Here is a 19283-nt window from a genome sequence, read left to right as displayed (position 1 = left end):
GGATCACACGCTGGGCTGGCAAAGCAGTATAGGACAGATGGCAATATGGGAGAGAGAGAGTACGGATTCTGTTATGGGAATACTGAGGCATGGGAAGAATATCAGGATAGGGATGAGAAGAAAGTGAGGACAAGGGAAATTGGGAGGAGGCTGGCCCTCAAAGCTCAGCAGTGTCCCTAGTCTTTTTTGAGTTTGTATTGAATTTGTTTTGAGTCTTTCATATTAATTAAGCCGTGTAAGAGTTTTCTGGGTTATTTTACAATTCCAAAGGTGTACTGGACACATTTGATATCAATATAAACCTATATTTCCTTCTCTTGAAATTGCTCTATTACATTTCATTTTGAAACTGTTTGTGTTACATGGTTGAAATAGCTTGAGTGCTTGAGTTGGGAGGAGGGCTCTATCAATATATATATATATTCAGAAATTGTTTGTTAGAACATTTTAACCAAACACATTTTTCTTAAATTTTTTTGTATATCCCTTGTTTCTAGAAACTGATAATTATATCGCAACTCTAAGTGGAAAAAGGCCTTATTTTTTTCTTTGAATTTAATTATTACCTATGAACAATGTCCATGAGAACAAGCAGGCCTAATTCATGAGCTTTATCAATCAAAGACTTCAGCTCATCGGGAGTTCCAAAACGGCTGATGGGTGCAAAAAAACTTGTCACGTGGTACCTGTATCATATGAAAGCATGATTATATATATATATATATATATATATATAAGCTTATTTGAAACAAGAAAGTACCCAAAGCTTGCATAATATGAATGCTCTTGGATAGCCATTAGCTGAACAACATTATAGCCAAGTTTTTTGATGCGTTGAAGCACATGATCTCTAAAATTGGCGTATGTGTTAATCATGGGCTCTTGAATCTCATTGTTGATAGTATTGTGAGAAGGAAAAAACATTGATAACACCACAACATAAAACAATACAGCAAACAATGAAGAACTTTAGGAAGGCCGTGGCCCCTATTTCCCTACATTGATAATTTAAATCTCGTAATAAAATATTACAACCATATTAGCAAATTAGAAAATTTGATGCAGTGAAAGGAGCAAGTTACTAGAAGGGTCATGTGGTAAATATTTGACTCCTAATTAAAAGAGAAAGTTGATAAATGAAATTAGATTGATGTATTATAATATGTTAATCATCTTTTAATGACACTTTAACAAAAGGATCTAAGGACAAATAGACCATTGTCTACGATTCTTGTTATAGCTATCCCAACCATCCACACCTTCGACTAAGCACCTCATTCACAAAATTCTTTTCAAAGTTAAAAGAATGTCAAAGTTTCTGAAAGGATGCAAAAGAGGCATAACACTACTACAGTTTATAAAATTTGATCATTTACATATTGTATTTTGCTTTTTGCTCTATGGATTTTTTTTTTTATTTTTGTTATTAAAACCGGTAAGATGATAGTTAAGGTTTTCATGTTGTTAGCTTATAGTCAATTGCTTTCCACCTAATAGGGCATCTACATCAGCAAGTTGATTGGAACCTAGAATTCTTCAAACTTGGATTTCAATAAAATAGCCTGTATTTCTCTTCCTCAAAGAATGCCTTATGTCAGTCATAGATGCGAGTTTATGCAAGTTTAATTTAGATTGGTTGTGCTACGCAGCCCAACTCACCATCATGCAGTGCATGGTCACCACAAAACCATTTTACCTGTAAACTTCTAACACAAGCTTAACATGCTTTTCAAGATGCGATCCTACATATTGTAGCATTCAAGTATACATCAAAAAACAAGATCCAGCAGTTTTGACAATGTGGACTTAAAGCTAACATATAGCAAGCACTAGAAGCATTGAGTAATAGTTAGGAGAATGAAGGAGAAGCACGCCGTGCCGCTCATTCCAACACGTGCCTCATAAATTCTAAGTAATTTCGGCCTCTTAGGTTGAGGATGTTGAAACTCATACTTTTCCTACAAAAAAGATTGAACATTAACAATGTAAGGAGTAGCAGATGTAAATGGACTTACATCTTCCAGTTCATCGTATCTAGTGTTTAATGAACTTTATACAATAGCATCTGCTAGTTCATCTAAGAACATACATGGTAGCCTATATACTAAAAATAGAAAATTCACTGATGATACACAATTTTAAGTTTAACATAGTGCATCTCCACAGGTTTTTAACATAGCCATAAAGCTAAATTTGATGCCTGAGTAAACATCTCACATGAACATGATCCAGTTTTCCAAGGCCATTAATTTGGTGCTTTTAGTTAAAGAGAGAGAAATCATTTAAATGCAACAGAGGCAACATAGAGGAATAAAATTCGTAGGAGAATTTTCTAGAAAAATTTGCAGTAGTTAAGGTAATTAGCACTAGACCAAATTTAAGATTACCAACTCAATCATGTAAAGCAATAACACAAGGTATTTTTCTTTTTTTAATTTTCTTTTTCTTTAATTAACCTGGAGCGTCTTTTCCAGTGAGCATTCTGAAATAAATCTAACAAAGTAACAGACATAGCTCTATCTAACAAAATAACCCCAGTAAAACAATTTATTATCTTCATAAAATACATAGTTTCTTCCCACAAAAAGAAAGACTTCATATAAAGCAAAGTTTGGCTTTATTTTTCTGTCCAGGATGAAAATTTCAACTCACAATGTCAGTGCAATTAGAAGAGCCAATTTGCAGCAAGAACTCTGATTTACAGAAGCAAAGATAACGTACCCCGGTCATGATATCTGCATTGGGATTCCAGTTATTGCAGTCTCCAATCAAAGCTGCTGACTGAAAAAGTAAGCAAATACTGTATAAGACAAAAAATAAACAGTACCACTAGATTTTACACGTCTGTTACTAGTATTTATTCAAAATAATCCAATAAGAGCACAAGTTTTAGGAAAAGCTAGTTATGAAGGCATGTTTGACATTTGAAACCATACACATGGTCCAGTTATCAGTAATTAACACCAGAAGGAGTAAACTTGAAAGGGATAAGAGCAGATAGAATAACTAAAAACTGTCCATGATTGATGATCAAGTCAAAAAGGTCACAAGCAACATACATATAATCTACCGCTTTTAGTACAAGAGTATTGAAGAGCCTTTTCTTTTTCTTAAGTGAGAGATTAAAAAGTATTGAAGAGGCTTGACTTCATTCTTCTATTTTTATGTATCAATATAAAAAGTAATTTAACATAAATTACAGGAGCATTATCATGACAAGGAAATAAATGTTTTCACAATAGAGACACAAAGATTTAGTGGATCATAATAACAACATAAACCTGTATGGATTATCATCACATTGAAAAATTGTTAGCCCAAATGAAAACATCCTCGTCAAGAGGTAATGAGATCAAACAGTTAAACCCTGGAGTAAAAGAATCAAACAAATCTTAGCTCCCGGCGCCCACTCTCCATAAGTTATACCTATGGCGTTGCGGAACCAATTGGAACATTATTCAGCGACCACAACTTCTAATCTTTTAATTACTTTTTAAGTAGATAACACCTGATTGGAACAAAGAGGGACCACAAAAAATTTTGGTTAGAACTCAATTTCAATTTCAGAAAAAAAAATATGCACAACTAGAAAAATACCCACAAAGAGGATATGACATTTGAAAATAAGTAGAAGACAACTATGAGCTAATAAACTACATATATAGAAGTGCCACCAAAAGGAAGAAAGATAAACTGGTTCTATAGGCTGGCACAAATTTCACCCCAGCTTGCATTGTTGATCAATACTTGATAAACCTACACGCTATTTCCTAAATTTGCAAAAATATAAAAGTATTAGCATTGATAAAACCACAGATGATATCCCTATATGAATACAAAAGGAATGCAAGCGCAGGCCTCTATATCTTATGGCCAGAATCTGTCACTTTTTTAACCCATGGAACAGCTTGTATTGGCTTGAGCTTAGTCAAAGCACACTCCAGGAAAAGTAAGACATATCTGTTGACAATGGCCCAAGCAACAAAGCTACAATGGCCAGAATTGTAATTAGTAATGCTAGCTGATGAAGTTTGAAAATATTAATCAAACTCCAGTTTCACCACAGTTTAAATAATGTTAAGATGCAAATACTTGATGAAGAATTTTCTACCTTGTGTTCTCTACATAGCATGAGAATTACCTCCATATATTTATTTCATCTTACAATTAATTATTTACTTGCATCAAAAAAAGAGTAATAAACATTATAGCACATTGTACCATGATCACGCACAAAGTCACAATCTTACATTTAACCTGTAAAGATACTAAAGATAGAATAATCAAGGAAATCAACCTGTAGAAATTCAAATGTGTGATACCTGTGCATGAAGCCTAACTTTTCATAGCCACGAGAAAACAACTCCAAACCACCTTCATACCTATCAATATCCTCACGCATTTTTCTGTATTGTCCTTACCTACAATTGGAACAAGACTTTCACCAACCTCAGACATTAAATCAAGAAAGTGACAGAAACAGGAAAATAATCTATTAATGAATAAAGGTTTATTCACAGCAAAATAATAAAAAGGTTCACTAAGAGTAAAATAATTAGACTATAAAGGTCTGTATCATAAATCTATCTTAGAGCCAAACATTTTGGATAATAAGTCTTTAAGAACACACAAATATAGACACAGAAGGAGTGTACACAAGAGAATTTTGTATCCATGTGAGTGAAATGTGTGCTAGATTTTTGTGTGAGTTAAAACTAGGGAAAATAAGGAGTTGTTGAAAAACTTAGTTTAATCCTTCATTGTATGTCATATCAGAAACTATGATGGCAAGATTTCATGAGGGAATATACTTATTAAACTTACAATTAAATTAGAAAAATCCTTACGAAGATTCCTAAATTTGTAATAGATTTAAGGGTTAAAAAGGGTTGTTGTTATGTGATAAAAAACTGTCAAGAAACTTCAGAGCTCTTATGGATATGGGACTTGAATTCAAACATTATTATGAACTAAAGGTATTTATTTAACCATAGTATAAGAGAAAAATAGAGCCATAGGTTGATTTGTTCAATCCCACATAAACATTAGGGAGAAAAAACAAGAAGCACCATCTTCGTAAGCAAGATATTTATGTTTATTAAGTCCAAGCTAGGATGGAGGGTAGACTTAAATTATTGCATTCTAATAAACAGAAGTGAGGAAAGAACGTAAAAACATAATAGGTAGAAGCCCGCTAAAACTAACCAGAATGCATCCATACAAATATCCACCAAGAAAAAGCAATTAATTTGCTCCCATTACTTTTAGACCCCAGGTCACTGAGTCAATCAAACAAACTCTCAGTGTTCATTGTGTAACAGAATAAAATATTATCTCACCTATAATCAAGATGTTGACGAAAACCTGTCAAAGTTGGATCTATCTCATATATTCTCTGCCCCCTACCAAGTGGAGGAATGGACCCTGGTCTAACTTCAGTTTTAGCTTCACTTTCCTCAGTACTTACTTTCTTTTGTAAAGGAAAAGATGGCTCTACAAACGTGGAAGCAGAAACTGTCTCTTCAATCTCTCTCTTCATCTTCCATTTTAAGACAATCTACATCATGAAGTACCTAAAACAAGAGCATAAAGGTGCAAGAAGCAACAGTGTTAAAATAAGCTCTCAGCAAAAAATTAACCTTTCATAAGAATATACAGAAAACAGATAAAAATGGATACTGTTCAAATATAAGATAAGCAATGATAGAATACCTTTCATGACACTTGAATGATGGTTATTCTAGTATAGTCAGGCCCACAATAAGCATGGCTTCCTATTTACGACAAGTACTCAATAGGTGCATGCAGATATTATAAGCTCTCTCACCTTATGAAGCAATCAAGTTATGCCATCACTGGAAAATTTTGTGGGGCAGTAATAATGGTAAAACTTTATGGGTTTTGGGATTTCAGCAAAAGTGATGGGTATCTGAAGAAATTAATATTTCAATTTTCTTATATCTTAATGTCTGTCAAACATGACACTTTTGTACAAGCATAGTCATCTTAATATTGTACTCTGTGTTAGTATATCATATGTTTGTACATATTGATGGAATACTTAAATACTATTTATTATTCAGTACTTCTCTATCACCTTAAAAAAGAAAAAGAAAAACAAATAGAGTTGCCAAGCATTACATGCAGTAAACCCTTAAAATAAATTCAAGCACCAGGAAAAATTCCTATATGTTGGGTGTACCTATTAGGTCATAGTCAATGTAACATGGAATTAAATTTGTCAAGCAAAGAAACGTTATAATGACAAGGAAAATGAAAATATACATGTTTGTACTAGCCAAGGAATCGTACAACATTTCTTTTGTAGGCATTCTCTAAGAAGTCTCAAATGCTAGGAACCCGCCTTAAGCATCCTGACTATGCGGTCCAAGAAGAAAAAACAAAGCAAACCTTTATCAGTAGTTGTGTGACATCCTTCATTGTGCATACATACTCCTCTGTCAAATTTTCAACATAAACACCAGATTTGACATCTTCTCTTATCTGGAAGGAGAAGCAAAACAGGGTCAAGGAAAACTGAATTTATGTAGGTCTTTTACTGGATGTGAGTGTTTCTGTGACCTGAAGATTTCTTTGGCTTGGATCCAACAAATCTGTGATTTTTTCATTGTAAATCTGCAAAAATATGTGGATATATTAGGACATGCAACATTAAATTTCACAAGACCAAAAGGGATACTGTCCAGTCACAAAACCTCAAGAAAAGAAAAACGACATTGGCAATTTAGCTGCTTTTCCGCATGCTTGATTTGTTCCTACAAAGAAAGTACAAGGGGTTAATATCATGAAAATGCAAAGGATAATATCAATTTCTTGCTTTTCCTCTCAGTAACAAAACAGAAGCTAAACAAAACTTTAAAGTTTACATTTTCTCAAGCTTGAGTCATTTTTTCCCCAAATTCTCTCAAAATTTAAAAAAGATAATATCAAATAACCACTAAAAAGAAGAAGATCGAAACAATTACTTGAACACCCGAGTCGGGGACCCCAACCATTACGTTCTCGGGAAGTGTATCAGTGGCGAGCTTGCGCTTGAGTGGATTGGGCGGGCGTGGGGGCAGCGGACTCTTCATCTTGGAAGGTGCCGAAGAAGGCGGAAGAAGTAAGTTCAGATCTGACGGCAGAGCATTTTCTTTGGATGATTTTTGCTTCCGCAATGACCTTAATTTTGAATTAGGGTTTGGAGACGACGAAGATGGCGACTCACTTGAGTGAGTCTCTCTCAAGTTTGTGTTTCTTGGCTGCATTCCGATGAGTAAACTAAAGAGAGAGAAGAGAGAAGGGTCTGTTAGTTTGGGCAAGATTGCTGAGATTGAGGGCGTTGGAGACAAGAAGAGGGGAGGAGAGAGAAATGTAGCCGTTATAGAGTTTTGAATTTTTTAGATAGAGAAAGAGAGTGATTATTCACATTTATTTATTTTTTTGTAAGGAAAGCTGTTTTTTAAACGAGTTTAGGGTGAAAGAACTATAAAGTGTTGACCAACTCTTGAAATCAAGAACTGACAGGTGTATAATGAAAATGAATCAATAACTATTTCACCCTTATGACCTTATCTACAATATTTACTGTTGAAATTGCAGAAAAATCCTTGTACAGTATTATAATAATGATTTTTCCCTAATGTATCATAGTGAAAAGTGAAAACTTTGTTGACCTTCTTAGGACGCTAAGAGAGGTGTTTGTCTAAGTTTATGAAAATTAGTTGGTGTTTATAAGCTAATTTTAGTTTATAAGCATTTGAAATTTTAAGTAATTACGTATTTGGTTAAAATACTTATAAATGACTGATAAGTAGTTGACGTGTTTAGTAAAATGTGGCTTATAAGTACATTTTATTATAAAATGACTAAAAATGGTACTACATTAAATAAAGGTATACTATAGAATTTTAAAATTAAATAAAGATAATGTGGTAATATACTTGGCCAAACTAGCTTAAAACCAAAAAAAAAAAAGTACCCCCCCCCCCCCCCTTCCCTCAACTTTTTTTTTTTTTTTTAAGTTATAAACAAATAGGTCAGCCTAATTTTAGAGCTTATAAGCTATTTTGACCAGCTTATAAGCTTAGACAAACACCCCTTTAATGAAAAGTCATCTTTAGTAAAGTTTTAGGGGGGTTTGTTTAAGCTTATAAGTTGGTCAAACTAGTTTATAAACTCTAAAATTAAGCTAACATGTTTGTTTATAACTTGTTTAAACTTATAAGTTGAGCTTATAAGCTAAAAAAAAAATAAGTTTAGGGGAGATACCTTTTTTTTTTTTTTCTTATAAGCACTCTGTTTATAAGTTAGTTTGACCAAGTATATTACAACATTATTCTTTTTTAATTTTAAAATTCTATAGTATACCCTTATTTAATATAGTACCCTTTTTAGTCATTTTATAATAAAATATACTTATAAGCCATATTTTACCAAACACGTCAATTACTTATCAGTCAGTTATAAGTACTTTAACCAAATACGAATTACTTAAAATTTTAAATGCTTATATGCTAAAATTAGCTTATAAACACTTGTTGCTTATAAGCTAATTTTCATAAGCTCAGACAAATACCCCTTAATACTTCTGCAAAATCCTAGGGGAGTTTAAAGACCACTAATCACTAAGGGGCCGGATGATAAAAACCACTTATACTAGGGTGTTAATGGATAGGCTTATAGTTGACACGTGTCGAATAATCCCAAAACTTAGGGGAAGTTTACGAGAAAAACCCAAATCCGAATGTCTTTCTCTCTGTGGTGAAGAAAGATGCGGCCACGGCAGTGCCACGACCACGACCACGACCCTTTAAGTTGCTTGCACCTGAGTTGGGGAAAATAAAAACAGAACCATAAAAGCGAAGAAAAGAGAGAATGCAGAATAACGATGGATCACTACAGGGTATTGGGTTTAAACAGAAACGCAACAAGAGAAGAAATAAAAGAAGCCTTCAGAAAACTGGCTGTGAAATATCATCCAGACAAGCACTCTCAATCCGCAAAGGCCGTTAGAGAAGACGCAACCTTCAGATTCAAGCAGGTTTCTGAGGCCTATGAGGTTCTGAGTGACGATCTTAAACGCACCCATTACGATATTCATTATAAAAATTATAATAGTAATAGATATGGTCATTCTTACAGTAATTATGGATATGGGTATAGCACGCGCTCTGCCTCTGCCTCTGCCTCTGCTGCCCATTCCGGTGACGGGTTTGTTTCCAAGTTGGAGATTGCGCTTCGGTTTATGACCACGCGCGCCTTTCTTCTCAATTTCGCCTTCGCTGGGTATGGATTTTTTAATTTGCCTATATTTGTATATATCTTTGAATTGCTCAACTTCGAAGACTTTCCCTTAGTATTTGATATGAATATGAATAAGAACACGGTATTTACATATGCTATGTTCTTGCTAAATTAAAGATTGATTTTGCTTCACAATAGACATAGCTGATTTGGAAGTTTGAGTGTTTTGTGTTAAAGATAATGTTTAATTGATGAATCTATATGCGTACATTAAACTTGGAAGACTGTTGGAGACCTTCTGTTACCTCAAGTTTGTTGTTAAATCTTGTTGTTGAGTTTGATGACAGCTTTATATTACATTACGTTAAAGTTTCATAGGAGAATAAAAAATTGGAAGTCGGCTGATTTCTTATCTCTTTGTGTAAATTGAATGGATAGACCGGTAATCGTCTATTGCTGATTGGTCAAATGTTATTGGGAAGACAAATGAGTCAAAGAGGCTGCATTTTATGATATTTCCCTAAGTTTTACTGTTACTTAATTAGGTAAAATTCATAATGGCTAGCATGATAGTCTCTTACTCCTCGCTTTTCTCTGGGGTTGCAATCTATCTATAAACAGGCCTAGAAATGTATTCATCTCCTTGGGGCTTTTGAGGGGGGCTGTTTCCATGTAGGTTTTGATAAAAGAGTATGGATTCTTGAGAAGTCAGGTAATGTTTCATTTAAGTCTTTTTAAACTGATAACCCAACACACCCTTTCCTGAACGCTATGGATTGATTTGGAAGGATAAAGTTCCAATCAATTTGTCATGGTCTATTACTCTAAAGAGACTATACTCTGATGACATAACTCAAAGAAAACCAAGGATGTGTTTATCATCGAATTGGTATATTATGTACAAGGAAAACTCTGAAAGCACTTAACAACTTTTCCTACAGTGCTCCATTGCCATGCAATCATGGCTTAATGTTGTTTCAGATTTTAATGCTTTCTTGTCAGACCCTCTCTTTTTGTCCATTTTTCATGGAAAGGTTATCACCTTTTGGAGGTAAATGGAAAGTAGCTCTTTTGTGGGATAGAGCAATCATGGGTATATTCAAGGTATTATCGACTGAGAGGGATATAAGAAATTTTTCAAAGGCAGTTTTGGGGAAAATTTCTCATTCTTATGAGAAATAGTAAAGTTTCAAGCTTTTCTTTTTGGCTTTTGTCTCCTCAAATCATGGGTGATTGCGGGATTATGGTATAATTTTTTATTTGTTGTGCACCCTTTTTGTTTCTATTTAATAAGGCAAATTTGCGTCATTCTGACCTATCCCAAGAGTAGGAGCGGATTCTGATGCGCAATATGTTTAATACTTGTTTGATTATAATTTTTGAGCTATTCTATACACAGTTGTGAAGAATATCTTTTGCAATTTGATAGGAATGGACCTAAACCTTAGTCAAGGGCCTAGGTGGTTAGGTAGAACTCACCTTGGAAAACTGACTTGCCAAAGGAGGGTGCCCAACTCCTTATAAACTGCTTAACCCCTTCATTTCCTTCCAATGTGGGATCCTAACATAATCCTTTAGGAGTTTTACAGATAGTCCTTATTTCTATAGTCAGCCTGCCCACCCTTTTGTTAATCTTCTTGCATTGAATGCAACTTTGTTATAATTTTTAAAGGAAAAGAGAGGTGGTTTTTCGGATATGATCTCTTTTCTTTTGCCCGTTAGAGTTGGTTGGCCCATGCCTGGGATCCTAATAGAGATTTGGCCAGTTGATTTTGGAAGGTTTTAGTACCCATATTGTGTGGAAAACTATCCCTTTGCAACTTTAAAACTTTTCTTCATGAGGAAGGGTAGAGCATTTGAGAATTCTGAGAACTCTAATTTTAGTTGATATCATGAAGTTATATCATTGGGGATAGGACTGCTCAGAACTCTATGAAATAAATTTCTTTATTAGTTTTTATGTCATTTGAATGAACATTTGAAGTGGTAATTGTGGGACAAATTAGAGCTCTTTTTACCCAATTTTGTGTATTTGTTGAATGTTGTGAGAGGAAATTGTTCTAAGTTTGGCTTTAGGTCATTCATTTGAGAACATGCTTTCCAGACTCAGTTGCAAGATTGGTCTAATTTAATTGAAAAATATATTTAAATTTCGTTGTGATATTGTGTGGAATAGCATTTCCTTTTGCCGATGATTTGGTAGTAAAGTTTACTGAGATTAGAAAATTAATGTACTTATAAGATTATTCCCAAGTACATTTTCTGCTAGGAACTTTTACCAGTCAAATGTCTTCTAAATTTTTTCCTTCTTGTTTGCAGTTCACCTCTAACAAGACATGGTGGAAGTATGTTGTTGTGTGAAATAATTTGGTTTTCAAATCAACATTATGCTTTAGAGATTATTGTACTTGGATCAGTGCTTTCTACAATGATTAATTTCTTTTCCTTTTTAATGTTTCAAATGGTGTTGAGTATTTACTTGATTTTCTGTATGTTCTGCTTATATTGTACTAAAAAGTATTTGAGCATTTTTCTGTCAGTATGAGAGGACTTATTTGATAAATGTTTATTTATTTGTCTTCCTTTTTTTTTTCTTTCTTTGCAGTGCTTTAGTTGGTGGAATATATGTAATTGATAAGGGCAGAGAGAAAATATGGAGAATGCATAACTCTGGAGTAAGTTACTGGTTCTAAGGATTTGAATGTCCATGTTTTGAACTAATTCTGCTAAAAAACATAACCAACTCTGATTGATTCTTTTACCACATCAATATGCTACTTTTTGCATGATTGGTACTAGCAACTTCATAGAACTATATATTTATTAGAATGTTGAGAATATTTCTGCTACCTTTTCTCCTGGTCTTAGATTTTCTTTTTGGAATTGGATGTCAAAGGATAATAAGGTTGTTCACTAATAATGTGATTATTTGCATCCAGAAATCTTTTGAGGCAGCCATGGAGTCAATTGAAAAAGCTAAAGCACGTAAAGATAAGATTTGAAATAGCTGCAATAACATTAATTGTTTGCATTCTGCTACTGGAACTATACTGAAGAATTTTCTCTGAAAATGATTTGAGCGCCAGTCCTTTGGCTGCAGAGTCATGCTATTTTTCATTGTGCTTTTTCCTTTTTAACTGTGTTTAGTTCGACGATAAACTCTTTTTTACGATGTATAATATAACGAATTTGTTTGTTTAGATGTAAATCAAGTTCTGAATCTGAATAAATGCTATGAATCACGTTTATCTTTTGCTACTTACAATAAATTTATTTCAATTTCTTGGCTTGACCTATTTTTACTCCTTTTGTTTTGTGAATAATGCACTAATGAGTACATCAGTTGGCTCCCTTTGTTCAGTTTTTTAAAATAGTATTCTATTCTGAATAGGATCTTTGGAAAATAAGATAGGATTATGAAAATGTTTTTGGTAAATTTTTTCAAAATATATTCTGAAAATATTTAGGGGTCCATTTGGTTTGTTATTTTGGACAGGATTTTGGAAATAGTATTGGGTAGTTGAGTAAGATGATTATTATGTGGTAAAATTTAAAAATTAACAAAAAAAACCCCCTAAGTGTGCTAATTTAATTAAACACCTCAATATATAAAATTTTTGTAAAATGACAAAAACACTCCCACCCATCCACAGTGCCAGATTCCGGCCACCACCGTCGAAATCTGGTTGGAATCTAACGTTACGACACAGACCAGTCGGATCTGACCGGTCGTGTTTCGATCTGATTGTTGACAGTCGCAAAAGGCCAAATCTGGCTGTCGTTGACGGTCAAAGATATGCTTGTCGTTGTCGATCAACGACGGCCATTTCTTTGGCCGTTGTTGAAGGCTAGATTGGCAAATGACCAGCCAGTTCCGTTCGTTTGTATGCTATTGTGACAAATTCCAGCTACTACTGACGGTGGTTGTCAGAATTTGGCAACTATGGGTGGATGGGGGTGTTTTTGTTAATTTTTAAACTTTTTTTCTAGGAGTGTTTAATTAAATTAATAAAATTAAGGGGTCTAAAAGCAATTAAATAAAATATAATAGTATTTCCTAAATAATGAAACAAATAGTTATTTTGAGAATATGATTGGGAATAAGGTATGAAACAAAGAATCAAACGGACCCTAGATTATTTTTTAATCTCCCAAGTTTATTAATTTAACTAAAACTCTTCACAATAAAAGTTTATAAACTGATAAAAACACCCTCACCCACCCAACTATTGTCGACAGTTGGTCACCACCGTCGGATGGTGGTTGGAAGTCATTGGGATGGCACACAACTGGCTAGATCTGGCCGGTCGAGCCTCGATCTGACTTTTTTTTGTCACAAATCTGGCTGTTGAAGACTAGAGCTGGCCAGATCTAGTTGTCGTTGATAGTCATATCTTGGTCATTGTTGACAACCAAACAACAGCTTAGATATGGTCGTCGTCAACGGTCAAATCTGGCTGGAAACGGACAGATCAGCGCATGATTGGCCAGATCCAATTGGTCATTTGTCGTTACAGCGTCAGGGGCTGACGGTGGCAACGGCAGCGATTGACAGTGGCCGCGGTGGTGGCTACTGGCGGGTGATAGTGGCTTGGGTGGGTGAGGGTGTTTTTGTTAATTTTAAAACTTTATTAAAAAAGGTAATTGTTAATGTTTTGAGTTGAATAGAATAGGAATAGATTTTAAAAAATATTAAAATAAATGCATTTTTTATTTTTTAGGATAGGATAGTGTAAGGGTGTACACGGTCCGAGCAGTTCGCGAACTGCTCGAGATTGGCTCGCAGATGCTCCAGTTCGTCGCACTGTCTGGCGAGCTAAGCACAGTCTCGAACTGCTCGGTTCTTATACAAACCGAGTACCAAATATGGTGGTACTTGGCTCGGAGGCTCGTCGATCTTTGTCCAGCTCGTCGGTGAACGAGCTGTTGAGCTTGAACCTAATCGCCATCTCATGATCGCATCTTCGAGTTCGACTAAATGGCGCTCTCCCGCGGGTGTACACGGTCCAACTAGTTTGCGAACTGCTCAGGATTGGCTTGCAGATGCTCGAGTTCATCGCACTGTCTGACGAGTCGAGCAGTCTCGAACTGCTCGGTTCTTATACAAACCGAGTACCAAATATGGTGGTACTCAGCTCGGAGGCTCGTCGATCTCTGTCCAGCTCGCCGGTGAATGAGCTGTCGAGCTCGAACCTGATCGCCATCTCGCAATCGCATCTTTGAGTTCGACTAAATGGCGCTCTCCCGCCTCTCCCAAAGGACCCAGACTCCCAGACTCCCACAGTCCACTTATTCTCCCTCCAAAAACAAACACAAATACCCAAAATCCCTAAGATCTAAACACAATCTCGAGAAACTTTCCCTCCCAAGTCTCAACCCTAACCTCCCAAGTCTGTATTCTGTATTCTGTAACCCTAACCCAAACTCGACAACCCCAATCCCAGTCCCCAGAACCAGTCAAAGAGGGAGGACAGATTCCTCTCTTAAGCTTCAATCCTCACATCAAAATGAATCAGTGATTTCCTACAAAGTAAGCCGAAAAATTGATTCTAAAGTTGTTTCTCTATGTTTATTTATTGCTCATCCATTAATGGTTTTGATTAATTTTGTATGTGAATGATCTATTATTCGTTAATAATGGACTTCGGTTTTTTTTTTTTTTCTGGGAATGATGAATGGTTAATGGTTTTGATTCTTTATTTTATCTGATTTGCATGTGATGGTTATCAAATCATCTCATGTGTTTGATGATGGTTTTGTTTGCAAGTATTGTAGATATCTCGATTGATATAAGAGAATTAAAGAACGAACACTATGTAGTTATTGTACTTGTTTTATGTTTCATATCATGCTTTGTGTTGTAACCATGGCGTGTCCTTATCTTTAGTCTCATATATTTATATTATTGGTTTGTCTTCATCTTCCTGAGAAATTCCAGAATTGAAGATACATACTTTCACTAGTTCAACATGTAACTATATTGCTAGTTGTCAATCTTTGTCTTCCTCTCTTGAACAAGCTTCAATTTCCATTTTGTTTGTCTTTGTTCAATCATATGATTAAACATATGATTTTGTCTTCCTCTCTTGAACAAGCTTTAACATGTAACTATATGGATGGTACTAATCTTGTGTTTTCCTTATTTGCGAATAGATATGGCATCGACTGATTCGACTCCATTAAGTTCCACTCCACAAGGGTCACGGCCTGCAACTGACAGTAATGCAGCAACTGTAGCTGCTATTAATGAAGAAGATATAGAAGCAACTAATGTTTAACCCTTTTGCAAGGAAAAAGAAGGCAAAGACATCTGTAGTGTGGAAGGATTTTACAGAAATTAATGTTTCTAGTGGACCAAAGGCTGAATGCATCCATTGCAAAAGGAGGCTTACCATAACGAGCACCGAGAGCACTACTCACCTCTCAAGGCACTTGAAGACTTGTGTACGGCGAAAGCTCTTTGAAAAGCAACAACAAAGGTTTTTTTGAAGCAACAAATCCAGTTGATGCAGGTAATGTTATCCCTGTTCTTACCGGAGGTAAATTTAACATGGCAAAAATGAAGGAATTAGTGGCCACTTGGGTGCTGATGCATGAGCATCCTTTTACTGTTGTGGAGGAAGAAGGATTTAATAACATGCAGAGGTATACGATCCCTGAATGGGAAAAGATTAGTCGTAGGATGTGTAAAAATGATGTTGTTACTTTGTTTGAAAGGGAGAAGATAAAGCTGAAGAATTTGTTGAAGGATGTTGACAGAATAAGCTTAACGACCAATTTATGGAAGTCAAGTAATCAGAGGATTGAGTACATGGTATTGACAGGGCATTTCGTAGATGGTAATTGGAGTTTGCAGAAACGGATTCTAAACTTCTTGTACATAGCTCCTCCATGCACTGGTGTTCCCAAATTGCAGATTTAATTTATAAGTGTCTGAAGGAATGGGGTATAGAGAACAAGGTGTACACGATATCAGTGGATAATGCATCAAGTAATGATGCAGCAATCCGAATTTTAAAGGAGAATTTGGCAATTGACAATAGGCTGCTTTGTGGAGGGAGATTATTCCACGTTAGGTGTTGCGCACACATCTTGAACCTTATTGTTCAAGATGGGCTATCCCAAATAAGGTCCATTATTGATGATGTTCATGATAGTGTGGCCTATGTGAAACAAACAGAGAGCAGGCTTATTGTTTTTTCAGAGATAGTGCAAATGTTGCGTTTGCCCAACCGGAAGTTGGTCCTAGACTGCAAGACAAGGTGGAATTCTACTTTTGAGATGTTGTCAATTGCAGTGAAGTTTAAAAATGTCTTTGAAAGGCATAAAAAGAAAGACCCACATTATAATTGTTGTCCCAGTGTGGAGGAATGGGTAAAGGTAGAGCAAGTTTGTGAAGTGTTGGGTGTGTTTAGTACCATTACTAATGTAATTTCTAGGAGTGAATACCCGACTGCAAATATATATCTCAGTGAGATTTTTCGGGTTAAGGTTATGCTAGATCAGAAGTTAGTGGATGAAAATGATTTTATTCGACATATGGTTACGAAAATGAAACAGAAATTTGATAAGTATTGGGGAGAATGCAACTTGTTGATGTGTGTAGTGACTGTCCTAGATCCTAGGTGTAAAATGGTAGTGTTGGACTATTGTTTACCTAAAATGTATGGTGAGATTGATGCCCAAGTACATAAGAACAAAGTTAAAGATGTGTTATATCAAATTTACTAAGAGTATGTTGATGATTATCAATCTCAATCCTCAAACATTGAACAAGCAACTGCAATGGTTCCTCGGGGCAATGAACAAATAGAACATAATGTGTCTGGATTTGCAATGTTTACAGAACATATGAAAACGGTTCAAAGTATTCCACCAGAGAAATCAGAGTTAGATACTTATCTGGGAAAGGGTTGTTTCATGTTTGGGGAGGGGAATTGTATGAAATTTGAAGCATTGGAGTGGTGGAAGGTTAATACAATGAAGTATCGAATCTTGAGTAGGATGGCTCGTGATATCCTAGCAATCCCTATAACCACAGTGGCTTCGGAGGCCTCGTTTAGTGCTGGCAGCAGAGTAATAGAAACGTATCGAGCCTCATTGTCTCCCAAAACAGTACAAGTGCTCCTTTGTGGAGGTGATTGGTGTCGTCATCTCAATAGAGTTCATAGAAAGAACAAAGTAAGTGTAAATTGTAATAGGTGATTAGTATTTATGCATTTTCACTTACTAGTTAGTAGTTACTTTCATTTTTGTAACTGAAACTAATATTTTCCCTTGATGTAATTTAGAAAGAGCAAAAACAAGTGGAGATTCAGCTTCCAATCGAGTGAAGCTTACAAAGCTTGAATGCATTTTTTGGCCAGAATCCTCAGGTATCCATCAACTCTTAATCACTTATGTAGTTATGTTTCATAATAAAACAATTTTTATTCTTTATTTACATGTCATTTACAACTGCCTTTTTGTCTTAATGTTCAAGATTTTTTTGCATATAAAGGTTGGTTTTTGTAAGGATCTATTGGTTGTTTGAGAGGGTGGAGAAGAGATATGTTTCTTAATACAAAGGTTGGTTTTTTTAGTGTTGTTGTGAACCTAAGTTGTGATGATGTTATTGTGGTTCTTGTGAAGTATTTATTAATGTTATGTTATTGTTGAATGTTGAACTTGTGATGTTGTTTGAGAGGATGGACTATGGAGAAAAGATGTGATTGTTGTGAAGTGTTTATTTATGTTATGTTATTGTTGAACTTGTGATGTGTTGTTTAATAAGATGGACTATGGAGAAAAGATGTGATTCTTGTGAAGTGTTTATTTATGTTATTGTTGAACTTGTGATGTTGTTTGAGAGGATGGACTATGGAGAAAATATGTGATTCTTGTGAAGTGTTTATTTATGTGATGTTATTGTTCAACTTGTGACTCTTGTGCAGTGTTTATTTATGTGATGTTATTGTTGAAAGTGATTCTTGTGAGGTTTTTATTTATATGATGTCCATTGAGTTTTAAACTAGAGATTTTGTTGATTTTACTTATATGTTTGTCCTGAAATTTAGATATTCTATAATTCTAATTAGGGGTGTTTATTGTTGCTGCATGTTTTTTGAATTTGGAGTTCTAGACTTTGCTGGAAGGTCTTTTGCTCTTTGCTGGGCATAATATGTTTATCCTCATTCCTAACGTTTTATAATTCTAATTAGGGTATTTATTGTTGCTGCAACCTGCAGGTTTTTTTAATCTAGAATTTTAGACTTGCTGGAAGGTCTTTTGCTCTTTGCTAGGTAGAATATTTTGGCCTGAAATTTTGATATTCTATAATTCTAACTAGGGGTATTTATTGCAGCTACAGGTATTTGAATTAGGGGTGTTTATGGTTGCTGCAGGTTTTTTGAATATGGAGTTCTAAACTTTGCTGTAAGGTCTTTTGCTCTTTGCTAGACAGAATATGTTGCCATGAAATTTAGATATTCTATAATTCTAATGATGTATATTTTGTTGCTGCAGGTTCAAAGGGTAAAAGTCTAGTGAAAGGTAAAATGAGTAGGTGACCTGCGACTTGGCTGCTCAACTGCTGTAAATTTGGTGTTTCTTTGCCAAATGCCAACAGGTTGTATCATGGCTGGTGGTGGTGGATATTTTGTTTTATGTTAGTTTGGACTTTGGAAGTAGTTGGCTTGGCTATTGTATTATGCATGTGAATGAGATAAATCCAAAGTCCCAAGTCCCAACCTTTAAATGTAATTATGTATTATGTAAAAATGTATTGGCTCCTTATAATTATGTATTATGTAAATATGCACTGGCTCCTTAATCTTGAAAATATTAATCAAGAAGCTTCTCCTCTGGATTCTGTAATCATCATTCTCAAATTGGATTTGGTTGAAAATGTAATTTGATTGCATGTGTGGTTTCAATCTCAGTTTGTTATACTGTAATAATTTAAAACTGTTATTTCAAGCTTTTAAATCGAGCTCGATTTCGAGCCTGATAATGAGCACATACTCAAGCTCCATTAACGAGCTTGGCTATAATCGAAT

The 19283-nt window shown here is 35.0% G+C and overlaps 1 protein-coding gene, 1 long non-coding RNA gene and 1 pseudogene across 4 annotated transcripts; 2 read left to right on the top strand and 1 right to left on the bottom strand.

The window, feature by feature from the left end:
- Positions 1-7412, bottom strand: part of LOC116140628 — a 40794-nt pseudogene extending 33382 nt beyond the window's left edge.
- Positions 7413-8740: 1328 nt separating this feature from the next.
- On the top strand, positions 8741-12494 carry LOC116140566 (chaperone protein dnaJ 72). The gene is made up of 3 exons (XM_031426180.1): positions 8741-9288; positions 11852-11921; positions 12186-12494. The coding sequence occupies exons 1-3, from the start codon at positions 8891-8893 to the stop codon at positions 12246-12248; spliced, it is 531 nt and encodes a 176-aa protein (XP_031282040.1). The 5' UTR covers positions 8741-8890; the 3' UTR covers positions 12249-12494.
- A 3179-nt stretch (positions 12495-15673) lies between these two features.
- Positions 15674-19095, top strand: LOC116140562. 3 transcript variants are annotated; one of them, XR_004129651.1, is made up of 5 exons: positions 15674-15758; positions 17538-17621; positions 17747-17814; positions 18590-18660; positions 18751-19095. It is a non-coding gene; the product is annotated as an uncharacterized LOC116140562 (long non-coding RNA). The 3 variants fall into 3 exon arrangements; XR_004129650.1 differs by lacking the exon at positions 15674-15758 and adding an exon at positions 17418-17447; XR_004129652.1 differs by lacking the exons at positions 15674-15758; positions 17747-17814 and adding an exon at positions 17402-17447.
- Positions 19096-19283: the final 188 nt, after the last annotated feature.

The sequence above is a fragment of the Pistacia vera genome, unplaced genomic scaffold (genome assembly GCF_008641045.1).
Source record: "Pistacia vera cultivar Batoury unplaced genomic scaffold, PisVer_v2 Contig374, whole genome shotgun sequence".
In the NCBI taxonomy this organism is placed as follows: domain Eukaryota; kingdom Viridiplantae; phylum Streptophyta; class Magnoliopsida; order Sapindales; family Anacardiaceae; genus Pistacia; species Pistacia vera.
The sequence above is the reverse complement of the archived record's forward strand: the minus strand, read 5'-3'. Positions and strand labels throughout refer to the sequence as shown.